This window comes from Taeniopygia guttata, chromosome 9, assembly GCF_048771995.1.
Source record: "Taeniopygia guttata chromosome 9, bTaeGut7.mat, whole genome shotgun sequence".
Taxonomy (NCBI): Eukaryota; Metazoa; Chordata; class Aves; order Passeriformes; family Estrildidae; genus Taeniopygia; species Taeniopygia guttata.
This window is the reverse complement of record NC_133034.1, coordinates 1,886,261-1,904,724: the sequence shown is the minus strand read 5'-3', so window position 1 is coordinate 1,904,724 and position 18,464 is coordinate 1,886,261. Positions and strand designations below refer to the sequence as shown.

The window sequence follows — 18,464 nt, the reverse complement described above, 5'->3', positions numbered from 1 at the left end:
GCTTCTGAGTTGGTTTCCAGCTTATCCAGTATCCAGGGTTCCACTGCTCTTCCTATGAGCAGGAACAGGCAAGCTCAGACCTAGTGTGGCAATAATGGATTTCCTTGGTGGCTTTTTGCTGAGCTAACCACCAGGGAATAAAATGTTTAAATATTTTATTTCAGTAATTGAAGTGGAAGGTATTTTTCTTGATAAAGAAGGAATTAATTTAGATGAATAAATGGACTTCTTCCTGTTCTCAGTGTGTGGTTGTTGAGAACATGCTGGGCAGATGACAGTGCTGCCCTGTTCCCTGCGAGTCCCTGTTGGTGATGGGACTTGAATGCCAGTGTCACATCAGGGATATTTTGGAAAAGCACAATGCAAGTCAGTCCTTAGCAGTAGGGGAGGCTTTGAGCATGAAGATTTGCTTCTATGTTTTTGCTTTCAAGTTTATTTATTCTTTTGAGTTTGCCTTTTATATTTGTTCCAGTTAGCCTTTGACAAGCAGCAGGGTAAGAATCCTGACCCATGTTACCAACCTTTTATTCAAGCTTCTGTAAGGAGTTCAGAGCAGAAGGAGACAGGAGCAGTGTCTTTTAAAATTCACAATACAACTATTTTGTGAATGCTGCTTGCTGGTTTACAAAAAAAGTTTCAGGTACTCTTGTACAAACTCGTTTAAACTTAAAGCCTCCTGGAAAAAAGGACTCTGGAATGTTGTGAATAAACAGATGCACAGCTGAGGATGTTGGGTATGAGGTGGGTGACAGAGCAAGGGGGTATGGATTGCCAAGGGAATGTGACAAAGCATCCCTGGTGCTGCCAGGAGCTGCCCCAGTGCCAGCTGGGGATGCTTTGGTGAGGACACTTCAGAGGGGACTCCTGCCATGGGACAGTGGCTCTGTCCTGCCAGAGCTTCTGCTCAGGGCGTGCTCAGCTCCCAGTGCAGCTCGCTGAGCTGGTCCTGCTGGGACCTTCTGGTCTCCTGCTGGGACCTTCTGGTCTCCTGCTGCTCTGGAGCTGCCTCTGCAGGGCTGGGGTACAGGAGCTGTGGGGTGGGAGTCCCCTTCCCTCCCTGTGCTGTGCCTCATCGGGACGGCAGATCCACCTTGGCCTTACAACACTTGTCAAAACAGAACTAGAATGGCTTCTCTGGAAATCCCTGTCAAGGAGCAGAGAAGCTGTGCTGTCCTGACTCTTTAGGCAGAGCTCCTTTCACAGATGCCCAGGTTTTCAGAGGGAGCTGGGTGTGTTGGTTCATACCCCCATCCTTCCCTGCCTGCCTCCAGGAGGGAATTAAAGATAGATTGTCTTCAAGTGTGATCTCTCTGACTCCATCCCTGATGCCTCTCTATAAATCTGTGCTGCTTTTATGGGAGGGATTCCACAGATTGCCTTGAGGGTGGGAATCTCTACAGGAAGAAACAGATACTGACATTTAATGCTTCCATTTTATTGGGAATAAAGCTTTCCCCTGGATTGGCTGGCGGGTAATGAACTCCCCTCCGTGTAAGGAAGTTTCCCAGTGTTCTCAAAGAGCAGTGGGCTGGGTCGATCATCCCAGGATGAGCTAAGGGTGGGTTTGGTGTCTTACAGTCCCACGGAGCCTGAGTCTTTTCATCAGGTACCTACACCCAGCACAAATACAGTCAGAGAAACGTATGGCAGCCTGGGCACTGGTTTCCTGCACAGTATTTCAGAGACTTTTAATCTGATGGCATTTCTTGTATGGAAGAAGAGTAGCTGATTAGCCAAATGTCAGGTTTGATCCTAATCCCTCCGCCTGCTTCCATGATGAAAACCCTCTAGTGAGTTTTTACTTCAGGAATGCAAGTCTTGCAAGCAATTTATCTTCTTGTTGTAGCTCTTCATGGTTTAGTGCAGCTGCTATTTGTATTCCAATTAATTACTGGCACAAGTGATTACACGGGGTTGAAGTACAATTAGGACCAGCCTATGATTGTGTTTGAAAGGGCTATGGATGCTTTTACAGATGGTTTCCCTGCTGGATGAGACTGGTCAGTCTCTCCAGCTCTCTCCAGCTGTCTTCAGCTTTTCATGTTATTTCTCCCTAATTGTTAGTGCAGTGACTTCAGTCTTTCACTGGGGAGTGTTCTTGCTTTCTGCCTCTTAGAGTACATTAGCTTCTAAAGGGAAAAGCATCCATTTAAACCTGCCAGGGAGGCAGTAAATAGTGAGACATAACTTTGTACAAGGCATCTGCTGTCAGGATTGATTAAAAACCACAAACTAAAACACTTAAATTTGTTGGAGAGCAGGTGATTCTGTGCCCTCTCAGCATGCCAGTGTTGTTCGTGCTCTTTTCTTACCAGATAATTGTGTGTCCAATGCAGTGTGATCCTCAGGAGCAGCCCAGGCCTTGGAGATGTGCCTGTGTTGGCCAGGTTGTCCCCTCCATGGGTTTATGAAGCCTGGAGGGATAGTAAAACCACAACTCCACAATACAAAAAGTCTGGATTCTTAGGAACTCACCTGAGCTCATCCCCCAGGACCTCATTATCCCCCCAAACCCTGTTTGCAGCTCTTCCTTGAAAGCAGCCCAAGGCCAGCATGGTGCCCAGTCCATGGTCAGCCTGGCCACGTGCCCCTGATGTGGCAGAGCTGCTGAGGTGGAGGTCTGATATCCATCCCACAGGCAGGAATTTGGAGGTGCTGGGCCAAAGGACTCCCCAGGATGACTGGTGGCCATGCTCAGCTGCTGCTCCCAAAGCTTGTCAGCACATTTTGGCTGGCTGAGACCCCCATGCAGACCCCTGCAGGGGCTGGGCAGCCTCAGGAGGCAGGAACAGAGGGGAAAGGGCAGCTGTGGGGCTGCAGTGGGGCAGAGGTAGGGGTGCTTCTCTGCCTGCCCTGTGTCTGTGCTTGCTTCCTTGAAGAAATGAGTCTCTGTTGGGAGCAGTTGCCTTCTAAGAGAGATGAGAGGTGGCTTAAACTGGAATCTGGTGCCTGCTGGGAAAGTGCTTGTCTGAGCTGAGCAAGAATCTTACAGAGATTTGAGGTGAAAGACTTCTTAAAACAGTCCCAGTCCCTGCAGGGAGGGCTCTGACCCCTGTTTCCATGTGGGTGTTTGCCTTGGGCTGCTGTTTGCTGGTTTTGGGGTGCCTGGCTGGGATGTGCATGGGCAGTACAGGCACTCATCTGGAGTGTCCTGGTGAAGCTGCAGTTCAGTATTTGTGTCTGTGAGAAGGGGGCAGAGTCAGTACATGGAACACAGTGCCTTAATGACTTTCTTTAACATTTTTCCCAAGGTCTGAGCCTGAGTGTTGGTGTACTGGATAAAGCTGTAAGCATGTTTGCTCCCGCTGCATGGCAGCAAAGAAAGCAATCATTTGTTTTGGATCCCTCTTGGGAACCGGTCTTTAAACTTGTATAGCCTCCTAATGTTTATCCCAAATGCCTCTTAGTACTCTGGCTGTTTCAATTTCCCCTGCCTTCTGAAGATCCATCTGAAAACATTTGAGAAAAACAGTACAAAAACTCTGACTTGCTCCTTTCAATTTAAGCCTCTTAGGCATTTGATCCAGCAAATGCTGCATTTTAAAAACTGTTTTTTATGGATTTCTGGGGGTTTTTTTACCTTTGCCCTGTTCCCTTCCCATTAATTCCCATGATAAGGGCAGGGTTTTTCACATCTTACTGAATTTAGCATAACTAGATTGAGCATCAGTTTCACCCTTGCTAAATCCAGGGTGCTTGAAGCCTTCAGGGCCAGCAGAGGCCCTCGCTCTGGATGGCCATTTAGGCTGGATTCACGGTATTTGGTTGGGGAAATAGTGTGAAAACCAGAGCTCATCTTACCCCAAAAGCATGCAATACAGTGTAAGGCGGTGAGATGCTTAAGCCTTGATAAAATTTAGAGTGTGGAGTGTTTCTTGAGAAAGCAAACGCCCCTGTGTTTGCCAGCCTATGGTACCTCCACCTTGCTGGGACAAAAAAAAAAAAGTTTCCTGGGCTGCCTGGTGAGGCTAGGAGTATATCCCTTTCTTCAAGTCCTTCCCAACAATACACACAAAAAATGTGGAAACATTCTCATTGAGAGAGCTTTTTATTGTTTTTTATTTGCAGTGTGGTAATTCACTGGAGAGTGGAAAATGATGTTGCAAGTAATTTCAGTTGAAGCTCTTAATGCTGTTTTGTGCTTGCAATACTGCATTAGCTCTGATCTGTGGTAGCTTGCTCTGAAGCTTAGTAGCAGGAGTCTTCTTTGAAAGTATCTGAGAAACCATCAAATCCTCTTTTAGCTAAAAGTCAAGCAAGCTCCTTGGAGAGCAGTTTGACGGCATTGACAGTAATTCCAGCCTTAACACTCTTCTGCATTCAGGTAACTTAGCCCAAAGCTGGGGCCCACTCCACATGGGAGGCTTCAGCACCACCTGAAGCTCTGCCTGGTGGTGAGATTATGGCACACTTAGGGCCTGGAAAAATACCAACACAGCTGATAGATCTCAACTTCGGGCTGCACCTGGGAGCTGTTTAGAGGGGAGATGGGACAGGATCTTTGTGGTCACCTCAGGACCCCTGAAACCACACAGTCAGTGGGTGGCTTTTGTTGTGTGGCCTCACTGGTGCTCATAAGGCTTCTCAGATAAATCACAACAGAAGATCCCTGCCTTAACCAGCCTGCTGTCTGCATTAGAGATAACAATAGGGGATAAACATAAAAAGGAAATCAAAGGATTAACATCAGTGGATGTTAATAACCTGAATATATTCAAATATCTGTGCTGAAAAAAGGAAGACAACAAACCAGGAGTGGAAGTCAAAGGCCCTAATAAGTGGGAGTTACATAAAATTGAGCCATCTGTTCCAGCTGAAAACAAGAGCACTCTGCTCTTGTGAGTAGTATTTTCCCTCTTCTACTCGAACTTTAAAATGCTGACTAAAATTTCTACAATTGTTTTAGATGAATTTAGGTGGCTAAAAAAGGGAAATTTAGAATGTCATATTTAAATGCAACCAATTTTTGTCTTCTTGCTTTTAAATTTAAATGAAGGTTAAGCCATGTTGAGAGTTTTTCATGACATGGCAGGAGTGGTATTTGATTTTGGGCTGAGGCTTTCACAGGAAAGCAAGAGCAGAGGTTCCGTGGAAGCACTGGTATGATGTCAGTGATTTCACAGGAGAAAGGGTACCCCCTTGGCAATCATTGCCCTTGCAAAAGGCAATTTTCTGGTAAATACATTATAGCTATAGCGCCAGTGCCCCAGGACACGTCTGGGGTTAAGCCACCTCCTCCTTTTCTGTGCAGCACCCCCTACTTTAGTAATTGTCTGGGTCAGGGTACAGGAGGAAGCCCATGAAAGTGGAATCATTGAGGTTGTCAGCATAGACCCCATTTTTGTCCCCATTCCCGTACACCTGGAGCCAGACCTCGTCCCCGGAGCTGAGGTGCAGCAGGACAGAGCCGCTGGCTTGGTCCACGTTGTTGTTCTGGAACTGGTCGTAGGTGAAGATCACGGCCTTGTCCTTCCTGTAGAGGCTGACCTTGACGTCCGACAGGTAGACTGTGAGGTGGTAGGAGAAGTAGTAGGTGCCGGGCACGCTGCAGAGGAACTTGCCCGTGCTGGGGTCGTAGTGGCCCTGCTCGTTGTAGAAGATCTTGCTGAAGCGGATGGGGACGTTGGGAGCAGGGCTTCGCTCCGTCAGCCCCACGCTGAAGGCAGAGCGGTGCACGAAAGCATCTTTGCCCTTCTGCCCTGGGATTCCAGGAGTTCCAGGAGATCCGGGGGGCCCGGGAAAGCCTCGGCTTCCAGCTGGGCCCGGTTCACCTTTGGGGCCTGCTGGACCTGCAGGACAGAGCGGGGTCTGGGGGTTGTGCTTGCACGGTGCTGAAATGCAGAGGGGGCTGGGGCGTGAGCCCTGCTCGGCAGCACGGAGCCCAGGAAGGGCTCAGGGACCTCAGAAGCACCAGGGGCTGAGGCAGCGAGTGGAAACCCTGCTCACCCCCCACCCTGGCTGTGTGCAGAGCTGCTGAGAGCAGCATGTCACAACAAACATCATTAACTGGGGGAAAAACCCTGCACCAAACTCTTTGACTTGGGTTTTGGAATCTCCACCCCAGGAGACAATCAAAAACCATCTTGATAAAGATCAGGCATGGACCCACCAGACATGAAACGTCGAGCAATGACATACCACCTGCTCCTCACCAACCTTCATCTCCTTTATCTCCCTTGAGTCCATCTCTTCCATCTTTCCCATCCCGGCCAGGGACACCGTTGTGGCCAGGGTAGCCGGGTGCTCCTCCCATCCAATTGGCACATGGCATTTTGGGGTCAGGCTGGGTGTCCTGGGCAGCCACCCCTGTGGAGTGTGGGGCCAGCAGCAGCACCGAGCACAGCAGGAACCCTGCCAGGCCCCTCATAGCTGGTTCCTGATCTGGACAATTGCTTTGTTAACTTTAAAGGTTAATAGAGAAAAAAAAGTGAACACTCTTCCCCCACCACCCCCCAAATAACAGAGAGGCACAGAAGACTAAATTTCAGTCTGCACATCTGAAGGAAAGCAGTTTGTGCTGCTGGTGTGAGCTCCTTGAGCCAAGCTGGGCCCCTGGGGCATGGCCAGAGCAGAGAGGAGCAAGCACCAGTCACTCCCCCAGCCCTCCTGGGCTCTGTGCACAGGCACAGATGTTTCAGGACCAGCATGGCAAATGTCAGGGTATCTGTGGCTGATCTCCTTGCAAAGCTCTGCTCAATTAGCCACAAAAAGCCCTGACCCTGCCGGGGTGAGTGAGCAGCTGATGGGAGGCAGGGGTTGTCTCAAAGCCTCCACAGCCTTGAAGCCAGGCAAGGTGGGTTCTCACTGCATGTACAGCCTGCTCACCTGGGTCTACCTAACACGGACAGAAACCACAGCCAGGCCTCCCAGCTTCCCTGAGCCACAATATGAAATTATGATACTGGAGTTTTTTCCATCTGAATTGTTTTTTTATTATGGGAAGACAAAATTGTGCAGTGTTTGGGCACTGTAGGATTGCATTTCTCTTTAATCTGGCTGCTTTGCTGGTCAGAGCACTTAGTGCAGCTGCCCAAAACCAGGCTGGTGGTGACACCCTGCTGCCAGCCTGGTTTGTCCTGTGCTCCCACCCCCTGGTGGGCTTTGAGTCAGGTCTTTGGAACACAAGATATTTTAAAATTACCATTGTTGTGTGATACTGCTCTCTGGGCAGGGTTTATACCCTGGAAGAGTAGAGGTATCCTGTTAGGAGCATTGTAAGTGGCATAATATGCAATAAAAAGTGAGCAACAGCATGGCAATTAGAGTCCCTGAGCTCTGTAATTTTCAAGAAAAATAATATTTTGGAGCAATTTCTTTGCAGGGTAGATTTTCCTAGGCAATGTCATCTTTTAAATAATGTCTTATTAGCTCTGGTGTAATTGCTTCAAAGGAAGCTAAAGAAATGTGCTGGTTTTAGCTGGGGCAGAGTTTTCTTTGTCGTGGGTGGCATATGTTATGGTTTGGATTTGTGCTGAACACAGGGCTGATAACACAGGGGTGTTTTTGTTATTGCTGAGCAGTGCTTGCACAGCATCCAGGATTTTTCTGCTCCTCACCCCACCAGTGAGGGGCCTGGGGGTGCACAAGGAGTTGGGAGGGGACACAGCCAGGACAACTGACCCCAGCTGACCCGAGGGATATTCCAAACCATGGCATCATGCTCAGCTCTAAAGCAGGGGTAAGGCTGGCCCCAGGCTGCTGCTCAGGGGCTGGCCAGGTATCAGTCAGTTGGTGCTGAGCAACTGTCTTCATTTGCATCACTTGTCTTTCTCTCTTTGTTATTTTCCTTTCCATTAAAATTTCTTATTGTTATTGTTACTATTTTATTTCAATTACGACACTGTTCTTATCTGTATCCATGAATGTTCTCATTTTTACTAGTGTAATTCTCTCTCTCCCATTCTGCTGTAGCAGGGGTGAGTGAGCGGCTCTCTGGGGCTCAGTTGCAAGCTGGGGTTAAACCACAACACTAACAAAGAGGTTGCCATGATTTCAGGTTTTGCTGCAAAAAAATATTGATATTGAGGATATTGAAGGGGTTTTGAAAAAAAAAAAAAAATTAAAAGCTCTCTTTAATAGCTTTGGTGGGCAGTGGCTAACACCTAAAATCAGGAAACTCCCAAATCCGTGCCCACCCCGCCAGGCTCCAGCAATCCAGCAGCCACCCAGCGTTCTGAGATGGGGCCAGTGCCCTGGCCTGGGGCAGTTTTGGGGCCGAGGGTGCTGTGAGGTCCAGTGGGCACAGCCTGAGCCTTAGGCAGTATTCCTGTGTCCCTGCACTTTGGGAAGAGAAAGGTCCCTTTGCAGCAAGGGATGTAGTGATTGTCCATGAGCCAGTGTGGAGCAGTGAAACCGATGTCTATAAATCCTGAAAGGGGCTTGGTTTGCTAAGACAGGTGTGCACAGTGATCACACCTTGCCATGCCCCAGTAGGACCCTTGTCCCCCCTGCCTGAGTCCCCTCCAGCTCAGGCACATGCATACCCTTCCAAAACCAGCACAGGCTGTGCTGTGTCAAAACATGGTGGTAATCCATAAAAATCTGGCTCAAAATTTGGTTTCTTGAGCTGTGTTTTGGTGGTTTTGTTGGGGTTCTTCTTTCTGGTGCCCTGCCTAGAACTCAAATATCATCTCAATTTTAGTGGTGTTCCCCACAGCAAGGTCTTCTGCTGGTGCAGAATAAGCCCCTCCTGGAAGGTCACAAGCAGTGCAGGTGTGGGGAGCCAAAGCAGGGCGGCAGGGAAGCTTTTCTGGGGGCTGCCTGGCCAGTTTGCTCCAGAGGGCTCAGAGCCATGAGGGCAGCATGAGCCCTCCCCAGCATCAGTGCACACACAGCACACACTCAGTGCTCTCCTTTCTCAGGAGAAAAGTGCTGTGATGTGCAAGGAAAGAACATCTTCTATCCCCACAGTTTAACTCAGTCCCAGGTGATTCCTGTGCTTGAGAAGCCAAGCAGTTCTCTGGCATAAGTATGTCTTACAAAAGGGAAGTTTTAAGGTGTGTATACCAGATCTGAGCTTAAACTCTCATTTAGAAGTGAGATCCCTTTACTCGGTCTTTCCCATTTACTTTTGGTTTTCCATCTGAGGCTTAGCATCAGTTTGGCATGAAATAATGTGCTATATTTGAATGTCAGTCATACCTTTTGGACAAGAAATAGATGAACAAGAAATAGATGAGCTCTGTACTGCTGGTGGCTTTCAGTGATTGCTTTGGCAGCTGCTGTATTAAAAGCATGTATGCATTATATGAAGCTTATTCATTAATCAGCAGAAACCACAGTAGCATTTGAGAGAACAATGCCATTCCTAAGGGCTATATAATGATTCAGAATTTAAATTTTGAATTGCACTATATAAAAGTTATATACTCCAAGCCCCAAAACTTTCTGTGCAAAACAGAGTGAAAAATCCGTTTTCCCACTGGAGAATTTCCCTCTAAGGATATTAACCAAGGCTTTGGCTTATGTCAAAGGTTTTTCTTTTTGTAATTCTCGTAGTGTAGTTTTTGCTGATGTTCCAGAGGGCTCACACCTTAAATGTGGGTGGTGCAGGTTTCTGGTGAGGAACTGATGCCGCTCAGGGAGATTTGGGCAAACCCAATCTTCCCTGGACTCTTTGAGGAAAGAGGTGAATTGAAAGGTGCCAGTGCAGTATTTACTGTTACAGCCATGCAGGTTCTCACTGTTTCTCCTGACTACTTTTTGATTTAGGAGTTCTGTTCTCTAAATAGTGTTTCCAAAAAGGGGAGTATGAATCTAATGGAGATTGGCTATTCTTGGTTTAAAATACTCTCTGGCTATTACAAGAATAACTCTGAGAAAGACAACGTCTTGCAAACAGAAAAGTCTGTCCAATTCAGCCCAAAAGAAGAGAAACTCCTGAACTTAGTAAGGAAGGGGGGAAAAAAAGAATCATGCTTACCAGCTGCTTTGAGTCCTGGTTGGCTTGCTGCAGCCTGTTTAGAGAATGAAGTCTGGCTATTGCATCGCTATCCTAAGGGCACGGGGAGCTGTCAGCTCAGACACTGCCCTTTCCATTTGCTATTGCGCATGCTGACCTAAAAGTTGGGTTTTCCCATTAATTTTTCCTGGACATAACTTAAGTTTTGGAACAGATATATAATCCACTGGGATAGCTTGTGAAGATGGCCTTACAGGGCAAAGATGGGTTTGGGAATTGGACAGGAACTGGAAGAGCAGTGGTTTGCTGGAGAGCCTGTGTGAGAGCTGCTCAGCCAGCTGTGCTTGTCCAGCACAGGCTGTTGCTCTCTGCAAATTGGGAAATGCTTTAGTGGCTGGTGGAGAATGAGTGTCCAGCTCACAGCAATGCACACACGTGGGGCTTTCAGTGTGTTAGTAAATGAATTATTGTGGAATAAGTTTGGACTTCTCCTTTTGACTGCAAGAACCATTCCTGGAGGCTGGAGGCTGCTGCCACACCAAAGAAGGGAAAAGCTGCCCGAGGGGGAAGGCAGCACTGGGGGAAAGTTCCTTTTTAAGGCACCTAAGCATGTGCCAGCACTATTGTAAATTACTGGAGTAATTCCAGCCCTAGGATGGCTTCCCACCTATCGAGCTGTTTGGCTTTAGGTCAAAACCAAGCCTCTTTCTCCCTGTATCTTTCTCCTTCCCAAAGCAGAAGTTGAACCTTAGCTAGCAGAGGTGTTCCTCTGCAGCTGCTCTGGGGCAGTTCAAAGTTAGTTAGCCTGGCAAACCTGAGTTCCCAAAATCATACCAGGAAAAAATTGTGTGATGTTGCAACTGGGCATGGGGAACTGGTGTGCTTGTGAGAGGGGAAACTCATCTGAGTGAATGCCAGTATTGGCATGGCAGCATTCTGAATTGCTGAGTTGTTTTCAAGACCTAGCTATTGGGAGGGACTAAAAAGATGTATAAATGAGCACATAAATGAATTTTTACATGTAGAGCTGGGAGTCAGCAAGAGTGAATTTTTAAGCCTGAGGAGAAGGAGCAGAAGGGAGGAGCCACAGGACAACTGCATACTGCCTGCCTTGTTCTGGACAAGCCCTTAGTCCAGCATTTGAAGAATATTTGTAGTTTTTGTTGGATGATGGGTTTTTCATGCAATGTTGAGACTTAAAACAACCTCTCATGCAACCCCAGTAAATATCACAGTAGTCTAGTTGGATCTGTTTTGTTATAAATGTGATTTTCAGGGGCCACGTGGATTTGTGTGCGTGCAATGCCAATGTTTCTGTCAAAATCTCCTGAACAGGACCTTGGAAATTAAATTGGACCTACTTTTGCTGCGGAGTGAGAGATTTTCAGCTACCCCTGCCCCAGGTGTGAGCAAGACAAGGCTAGTTCCCTTGTCAACTTTTGGCTTGAACCCCAAAATGTATGACTGGGATATTTGTTAGACTACCAGGAGGTGAGGACTGGGCCTGAGGTGTTTAACAGATAGTGCTGCAATTACTTCATGGTCTTTCAATTCAGTTGTCAGGGAAATACCACAGTGATAAATTTTTCAGTGGTCCATCAAACATCTTCCCAAACATTATCCCTGCCTCCCAGAAGAGAGGTGGAAGAAGTTCATCTCTGGGGGTACAACCAGCTGATACAACCCCTGTCACACTTGCTTGCAGTTATCTTGTGTTGCACACTTGGTTTTCAGGTTGGTGCTGGCTCCTGTTCCTGCTGCAGAGGGAGATCTTGTACAATCCAGAAAGCTGCTTCTGGCTTTGTGATAGGAGAACAAATCAAGTGCCTTTGTCTCTGCTTGGTGACAAGCAAAACCTGCCACGAAATGTGGGCTGTCCTGGCAGTGCCCACAGCTGCGGTGCTCAGGGACAGCAGTTTGGATGGACTGGGGGGTGTTGTGGCACAGAAAAAGCTGCTGCCCACAAGTCCTGCAATGCCTTTTCTGCTTTGCTCTGTGGTCACCAGCCCTCCTGTGTGGGACACGCTGCCAGTACCTAACTTGGCTCCAGGCCTTGTGCTGAGCCTGGATGTTTCCTCTCTGGGACCTGCTGCAAGCGAGCCAATATGAAAAACCCAAAACTGACTTGATGGATTGTGGCTCACAGCTTTCAGTAAGAATTAAATATAAGCACAAAGTTATATTTAGCCATCTATAAAAAGGAATAAAATAGAGCAGAGGCTCATTATCAGCTGTGCTCTGTCAGATCCCTGTAGCTGCCGTGGTGGCAGGGAGGTGGGCTGGCTGCCTCAGCAGGAGGCTGGTGGCTGGCAGGGTCTGTGCCACGGGGCTGGGGCAGGAGCCCTCAGCTGCCCACCCTGTCCTCTCCCAGCAGGATCACACCAGCACCGCCATGGAGCCCGGTTCCATGGGAACCCTCATCCCTCTGGCTGTCCCTCCCCGAGCTGCTCTTCCTGCCCAGAGCGGGGCTCCTCCGCTGGGATCCGTCCCAGCCCTGTGCTCCCATTCACTGTCCCCTCGGGATGCCAGCTCCTTCCGTCTTCCCTCTGGCCCTGGATACCGCATGTCCCAGAAACAACACACATTCCCCACTCGGCTAAAAACGGCTCAAGCTGCTGATGCTGTCCGGCAGGCGGCCTGGCAGGCTGCTCCTGCTATTTCGGTGCTGTCTGGAGAGACCGCGGCCTCCATGCCAGGCTTGCAGCCTCCGTGCCAGGGCGCTGCTGGCTCCGGCCGGGGCAGCGCGGGCAGCTCGGGGCGAGCCCAGAGCCTGTGCCCCTGCCCGCCCCTTGCTGCCACCGCCTCCTGGGCACCTGCGCTGCGGGCAAGGCAGCAGCGAGTGCTGAGGAGCCGGCTCTGAGGACACAGCAGCGGAACCCCTGCGCTGCCATCTCCGCAGTCCCGCGGTCGCAGGCACCGCGCCGTGCCCGGCCCTGCACAGCCCTGCACTTCCCTCTAGCGGCTCACGGCCGGCGGAGCTCTGCCGCTGCCGGCACGGGCTGTCAGGCCCTTCCCCACGGAGCTGGCTGCTGCTGGCTGCACCGTGTGCCACTGTGTCCCCAGCAGTGCCAGCAGGGAGGCACAGGGGCCCCAGGGAGGCACAGGGGCCGTGCCCATGGCGTGTGGCACAGCCTTTCCTGCTGCACGCTCCTGGGTTTGTTCCCATGCCTCACAAACCCACGGGCCCTGCTGTTCCCCCCGGGTTTTCCTGCATGAGCGTGGGGAGGTGGCAGAGGTGCAGGGACGGGCAGGTCTGGCAGCAGTGCCCGAGGCCACTGCTCGGTCGTGCAGCAGGGGACAGTGGCTTTCTGTGGCCATGGGAGAGCCCGGCTGGGCTGTGCAGGGTGGCTGCTCCCCCAAGGCCATGGCAGTGTGATGAGGGGTGTGGGGACAGGAGCCTCTGGTGCACGCCGCAGTGGGGATGCTGAGCCAGCTTGGGTCCGGGGAGAAGGGGACACACCCCACTTGCCCTGGCAGCAGGACATGGCACCCCCTGCCACACTGCCTTTGCTCGAGGCCAGCCTCCTGCTCAGCGCTGGGTTCGGGCTTCCCAGCCCATTTCACCCGGACAAACGGGCTCTTTTCTTCCCTCTGATGGGCAGCTTGGACAGAACAGCTCCTTGCCAGGCTTGAGCAACAGAGTGTTTCTCTTCTTGGCAATTGCAAATAAACTTCCCTGGCCTCGGGGGAGCCCTGCTTGGCTCCTACTGAGGCGAGGGATCTTGGCACAGCAGGAGTTCTCATGCCGAAAGGGACATTGAGACGTTTTGTGCAGGAAGCAGAACCGTAAATACAGCTCAGAGCTCCTTGGCTCGATGTCACAGCTGGACCCATGGCGCTCGTTTCTGCACTCTGAGTTCAGGGTGGGGGTTCTGCGTGAGGGCATCCAGCTCCCCTCTGCTCCAGCTGAGCCAGGCACTGGCTGCTTTAGGCACAGCCTGGGCTCCTCTGGGGCTCTGCCTCGGCTGGGAAGAACCTGGGCAGGGACCAGAATGAGCTCCGTGCTGTGGTCATCCCCTGTGGGTCCCTCCCCTCCGAACTTTCCTCCGTTTCCACTCCCTGCAGGGATCGCATCTTGCAGGCGGCCCCTGAGAGCGCGGCTCTGCGTGGCTGGGCTGTTAATGAGGGGCTGTTAATGAGGGGCTGTTAATGAGGAGCTGGATGCGGCTGCCTCTGGCCCGTTCAAACGAGCAGCTCAGGCGGGCAGGGACAGCTGCTCCCCGCGCACCCCCGCAGCCCGCTCGCACTTTCACGGAGCCATTTTTACAGGAATTATTTATCAGGAGAGCGTCTGTGAGTCATTGAGGCAAGGAAAAGCGCTGTTCCTTGGCGCAGAGGAGCCCCTCCGCCGCTCGGACAATAGATGGAGCTCACCGCCCGGGCTGCCCGCAGAGAGCCGCCAGTTCGGGGACAGCCCCGGTACCTCAGCCCGGCCCTTCTCCCTGCCGCTGGGTGGGCAGCAGGGGCTGAGGCACCCGTGGCTCCAGCCAGCTGCAAACAAAAAGGAAGAGGAGAATTGGGGTTTGCCTGGGGCTTTGCAACAGTTGTGCAATTTGGTGGAGGTAATCCCAGCATAATTTCCATGGGCTTCCCAGCCTACATCACACTTGTGTCCTTTTTAAAGAGGTGTCTGCCCCCAGACCCATATTTTTCTTTGCTTTTGGCTGCTGAGGGATAGAAATTACATCATCTCCCCTTGTCACCACTTCCCATCATTGGACTTGTCTCTTCTTTCAGACTGCACACCTGCTGGTCTTGATGTGGGGTACCAGTGTGGCTGGGGTGTCCGGGGCGGGGGGACTGCACAAACCAGAAGAGTGTATTTGTGCTGGGTCTGATGGCAGAGGGAGCACGTGGATCCCCAAAAGCCCAAGCAGTTTGGCAGAACCTGAGTGGGAGTTGGTGGCTCCATGCTGGGGCCCAGTGCAGGCAGCAAGGAGCCATGGCATGCTGGAACTGCTGGTGCTGGGGTTTCAGGGTGTCCCCAGCCCTCCACACAGCAGTCAGGTGGGATCAGAACTCCTCAGAATGGGATTTTCCTTTCCTCTCTCTGTTCAGGGCACAAGGAGCAGGCAGGGCACAGACAGGACACAGGCAGGGCTCCTCATGGCTCCACAAACCACAGCCCTCATCTGCTGTGTTTGGAAGCCTGCCTGGTGCCAGCCCCGTGCCCTCCATGCCTGTGGTCACCCCAGCACAGGGGTGGAAGTCGGGGTGGATGTCAGGAGCCCATGACTCCTTGCAGTCACTCTTTGCAAGTGTCTTTGCATTATGCCAGGCCAGCAGAACAGTTTTTGGCCATCAGGGTTTTTCCATTCACTGAGGTATTGATCCCCAGCCCCAGCCCAATAACCTCTGCCGTGCATTAGCTGACTCCCTGCCTTTTCCAGATGAGGGATGTGCCACGGGGTGGCTTTGGCACTGGCCTGCTGGGGGCTGGGGCTCTTCTCCCAGTGCTGGACTCTCCTGGACTGTCATCCAGGTGCCAATGGGACTGAGCTGCTGTGTTCTCAGACCAGTCCCTGCCTGCCTTCCACAGGGTCTGTGCTCAAATTCAATAATCTTTGAAAATACAAGAGAGGTGCTAAGGGGTAACAGTTTGCTTGTTTCTCTCATCTACAAAATCTATTCACTTAGAAATGAGGATGTGATTAATTAAAGGCATTAGGAGTCTTACATTGTCTATAATGTGGAATATCATTTCTCAATCTCAGTGATGCATGTTTCACAAAAAAAAACTCTAATCTATTAAAAATTATTTCCCTATGTTTTTACTTTGGGCATAAATCATTCCAAAGTGCTCTTTGGAAAGTCACAGAGAATGACACATCCGTGGCACTTTTGATAGGGCATTTCTTTGTCCTTTGGAGGAGGCATTTGTGTTTACTGTAGGACTAATAAAGGCTTATAGTATCTTCAATTATTCATTTTTATAAGTGCTTGTTCTCCTGACTTGAGAAGTCAAAACCACACTGTCACTGGTTTTAGCCTTAAATTGTGGGGATTTTTCTGCAATCAAATTACTTTGCCTCAACTTTGCCTCTCTTCAACATGATAAACAATGGTGGTTCACTCAGCCATCCCATTTTATACATTTCTGGCTTTGGAAAGCACCTTTCTTTGGGAAGGCAGCTCAGGTGGCAGCCAGCTGACCCAGCAGCCTTGTGGCTGCCAGGAGTCTATGTGTGAGCTGGGCAAGCAGATCTGGCAGCTGGGAGCAGACTGGGGCCTCAGCAGCCTGTCCCAGCAGATGTGAGGAACTGCAGGAACTCTGCAGGACTGACAGGACATGCTCAGGCTGTGGTGCTGCCTGTCCTAGGCTGTGCTCACAGCCTAGGGAGAGCTTGCTCCTTCATGCTTGCAGCTTGGCCTGGGCAGAGCTATGACCTGATGTTTTCAAAATCCTTTACAAACACACACACAAAAGTTGTGCTGGTTTGTGCCAGTGCCCCTGAGCTGCAGCTCAGTGGATGCCAGGGATGCCAGGGAGCCTTTGTTCTGGGCACAGGGCAGCTGTGAGACCCTTTGTGCTGTTCACCTGGGCTGGAGACAGCTTCCATGCTCACATGGCAGTCCTGGGGCACCTGGACACCGAACCCACGGGCAAACCAGATGTCCTGAGCTCTCCTGCCATGGCACCCAGCCTCTGCTCCTGCTGTCCCCTCTGGCAGGATGGGTACCCTGACTGGGAGCCTCGGGGTGCCCTGGTGTGCTGGGCTCAGATCCTGCCACCTTGGCATCACTGGAGTCTCCTCCTGCAAAAGCTGTAGAGCTAGACAGGCAGGTGGGAGTGAAAGCACTCCTGTGTAAAACACATTTTCTGGTACTCCTTTAGAGGATTTTAATGTGATTCGTATGTCCCTGCCTGGCCCATGGCCCACAGCCAGGCGCTCCCCTTCCTCCTGCTCCTCACTGCAGTGTTTTCTGTGGATTGGGTTCAACTGGATAATTTCATCTCCTTTGTATTTATAATCCCTATGAGGGTGGTGTCTTTAACAAAGGCTATTCCTTCTCATTGCTTTGGCAAAGCAAGCAGCAGCTCCCTGCTGTGTCTCTGCTCAGATGACACAGAGGTTCTCTGAATAGCAAAGAGAGAAAACAAAAAGAAACAGCTTAAATGCTTTCTTTTTCCAGGCAGCTGCACATATCCACCTCATGATACTCATATCCACCTCATGGAAAATTCCCCCCAGTACTTTAGATTTTTCCTTTTCATGTGCCTGCATCCACAAGGCTCTGCCTGTGAAGCACACTGCTGGCTCATAGATGGAGATGGGGATATCAGAGAGAGTGTCTGACAGGAGGAGAGGAGCAAGAAAGGTCCTTTTATCCCCACAGCCAAAGAGGAAAGAGTAAGGAAATTCAGAGAATCCAAATGAGGCATGATATAGGTATTCCTCATGAGAAATACCCCAGGGCCTGCAGTCTGGGACTGCAGTGGGCAAGTGGATCAGCAAAAAAAGTAATTTAATTCCTGTAATGGCACGAGCCATTCCTGTGCTTGATCAAGGCTGCAGACTGGAGGAAAAAATGGCATTGCCTCAGTTTCCCCCAGCAGGGCAGGGCACTGGTGCCTGCTGACCCCAGGCCCCTTTCATCCCACTGGCTCTGTCAGCAGGGAAACCCTTGGGCAAACTTCCCACCAGTGTCCTTGGATGTGGGAATCCAGGGCTTCCCTCTGGCTGCCCTGGCAGGTCTGGGACCCTGGCAGGGGTCAGGAACCCCCCTGGACAGAGCCCCCAGAGACACCTTCTGTGATCTCTGTCCATGGAAAAGAGTTTTCAATCTTACAGGATGAATTACCAGCTCTGAGTGTTTGATATGAGTAATAATTAAGTGTGGCACGGGTGCAAAAGTTAAATTTTAGGATTCTAGATTAGGGGTCCAAAGGGGACAAGATGGAGGAATTGGGTGTGCCTTGTCCTTTTTCTCCTTCTTCATGCCCTCCATGTTTCACTGTGGTGTTGGCATTTTTCTGTTGGTTCAGGCTGGGGACACACTGTCCGACGTAGGTGACAGATATTGGCACGTTATTGTAAATCCAGCACAGGTAGTTTCTGGTATTTAATGTTTGTACCATCCCACTGAGGGCAGAGCCCCACACGCTGCCCTGCAGGACAGAGCTGCGGCAGGGCAGCAGAACATGTTAGAGATAAACAGAATAAACAACCTTGAAACCGGCACAGACGAATTATGGCTTCTGCTTTGGCAACGGGGCTGACAGACAGAGACTTTCTACAATCTCAGAATCATCAATACCACAGGTTCTGACACTTGGAGGGGACTGCTGGTGGCACGTGGGCACTGAGACCTCCCCTGCCCGTGTGGCTGTGCAGCTCCGATCTGCCTTCCCAAAGTGCAGATGTCACTTGCCCCCAGACTGTGCCACTGCCATCCCTGTCCCTGGTGCGTTTCTGGGGGCATCTGCAGCAGCACAGGGCAAAATCCAGCCCCTGAACCCCACTGCTTGTTTGTTTGTTGTCTCTTGGCTTTCTCTCTGCAAATATTTGTATGCAGCTGAAGCAGAAATAATTGCTCCCAGCTCTGCCATGGGGGTTTGTGC

At 50.6% G+C, this 18,464-nt stretch overlaps 1 protein-coding gene across 1 annotated transcript; it reads right to left on the bottom strand.

Annotated features, from left to right (window-relative positions):
• Positions 1–4,690: 4,690 nt before the first annotated feature.
• ADIPOQ (adiponectin, C1Q and collagen domain containing) lies at positions 4,691–10,316 on the bottom strand. Its single transcript, XM_012575443.5, is given in 4 exon segments — positions 4,691–5,789; positions 6,157–6,376; positions 9,923–9,996; positions 9,999–10,316. Coding segments are annotated over 4 exon segments (861 nt in total). The 5' UTR covers positions 10,039–10,316; the 3' UTR covers positions 4,691–5,262.
• Between the last annotated feature and the right edge of the window lie 8,148 nt (positions 10,317–18,464).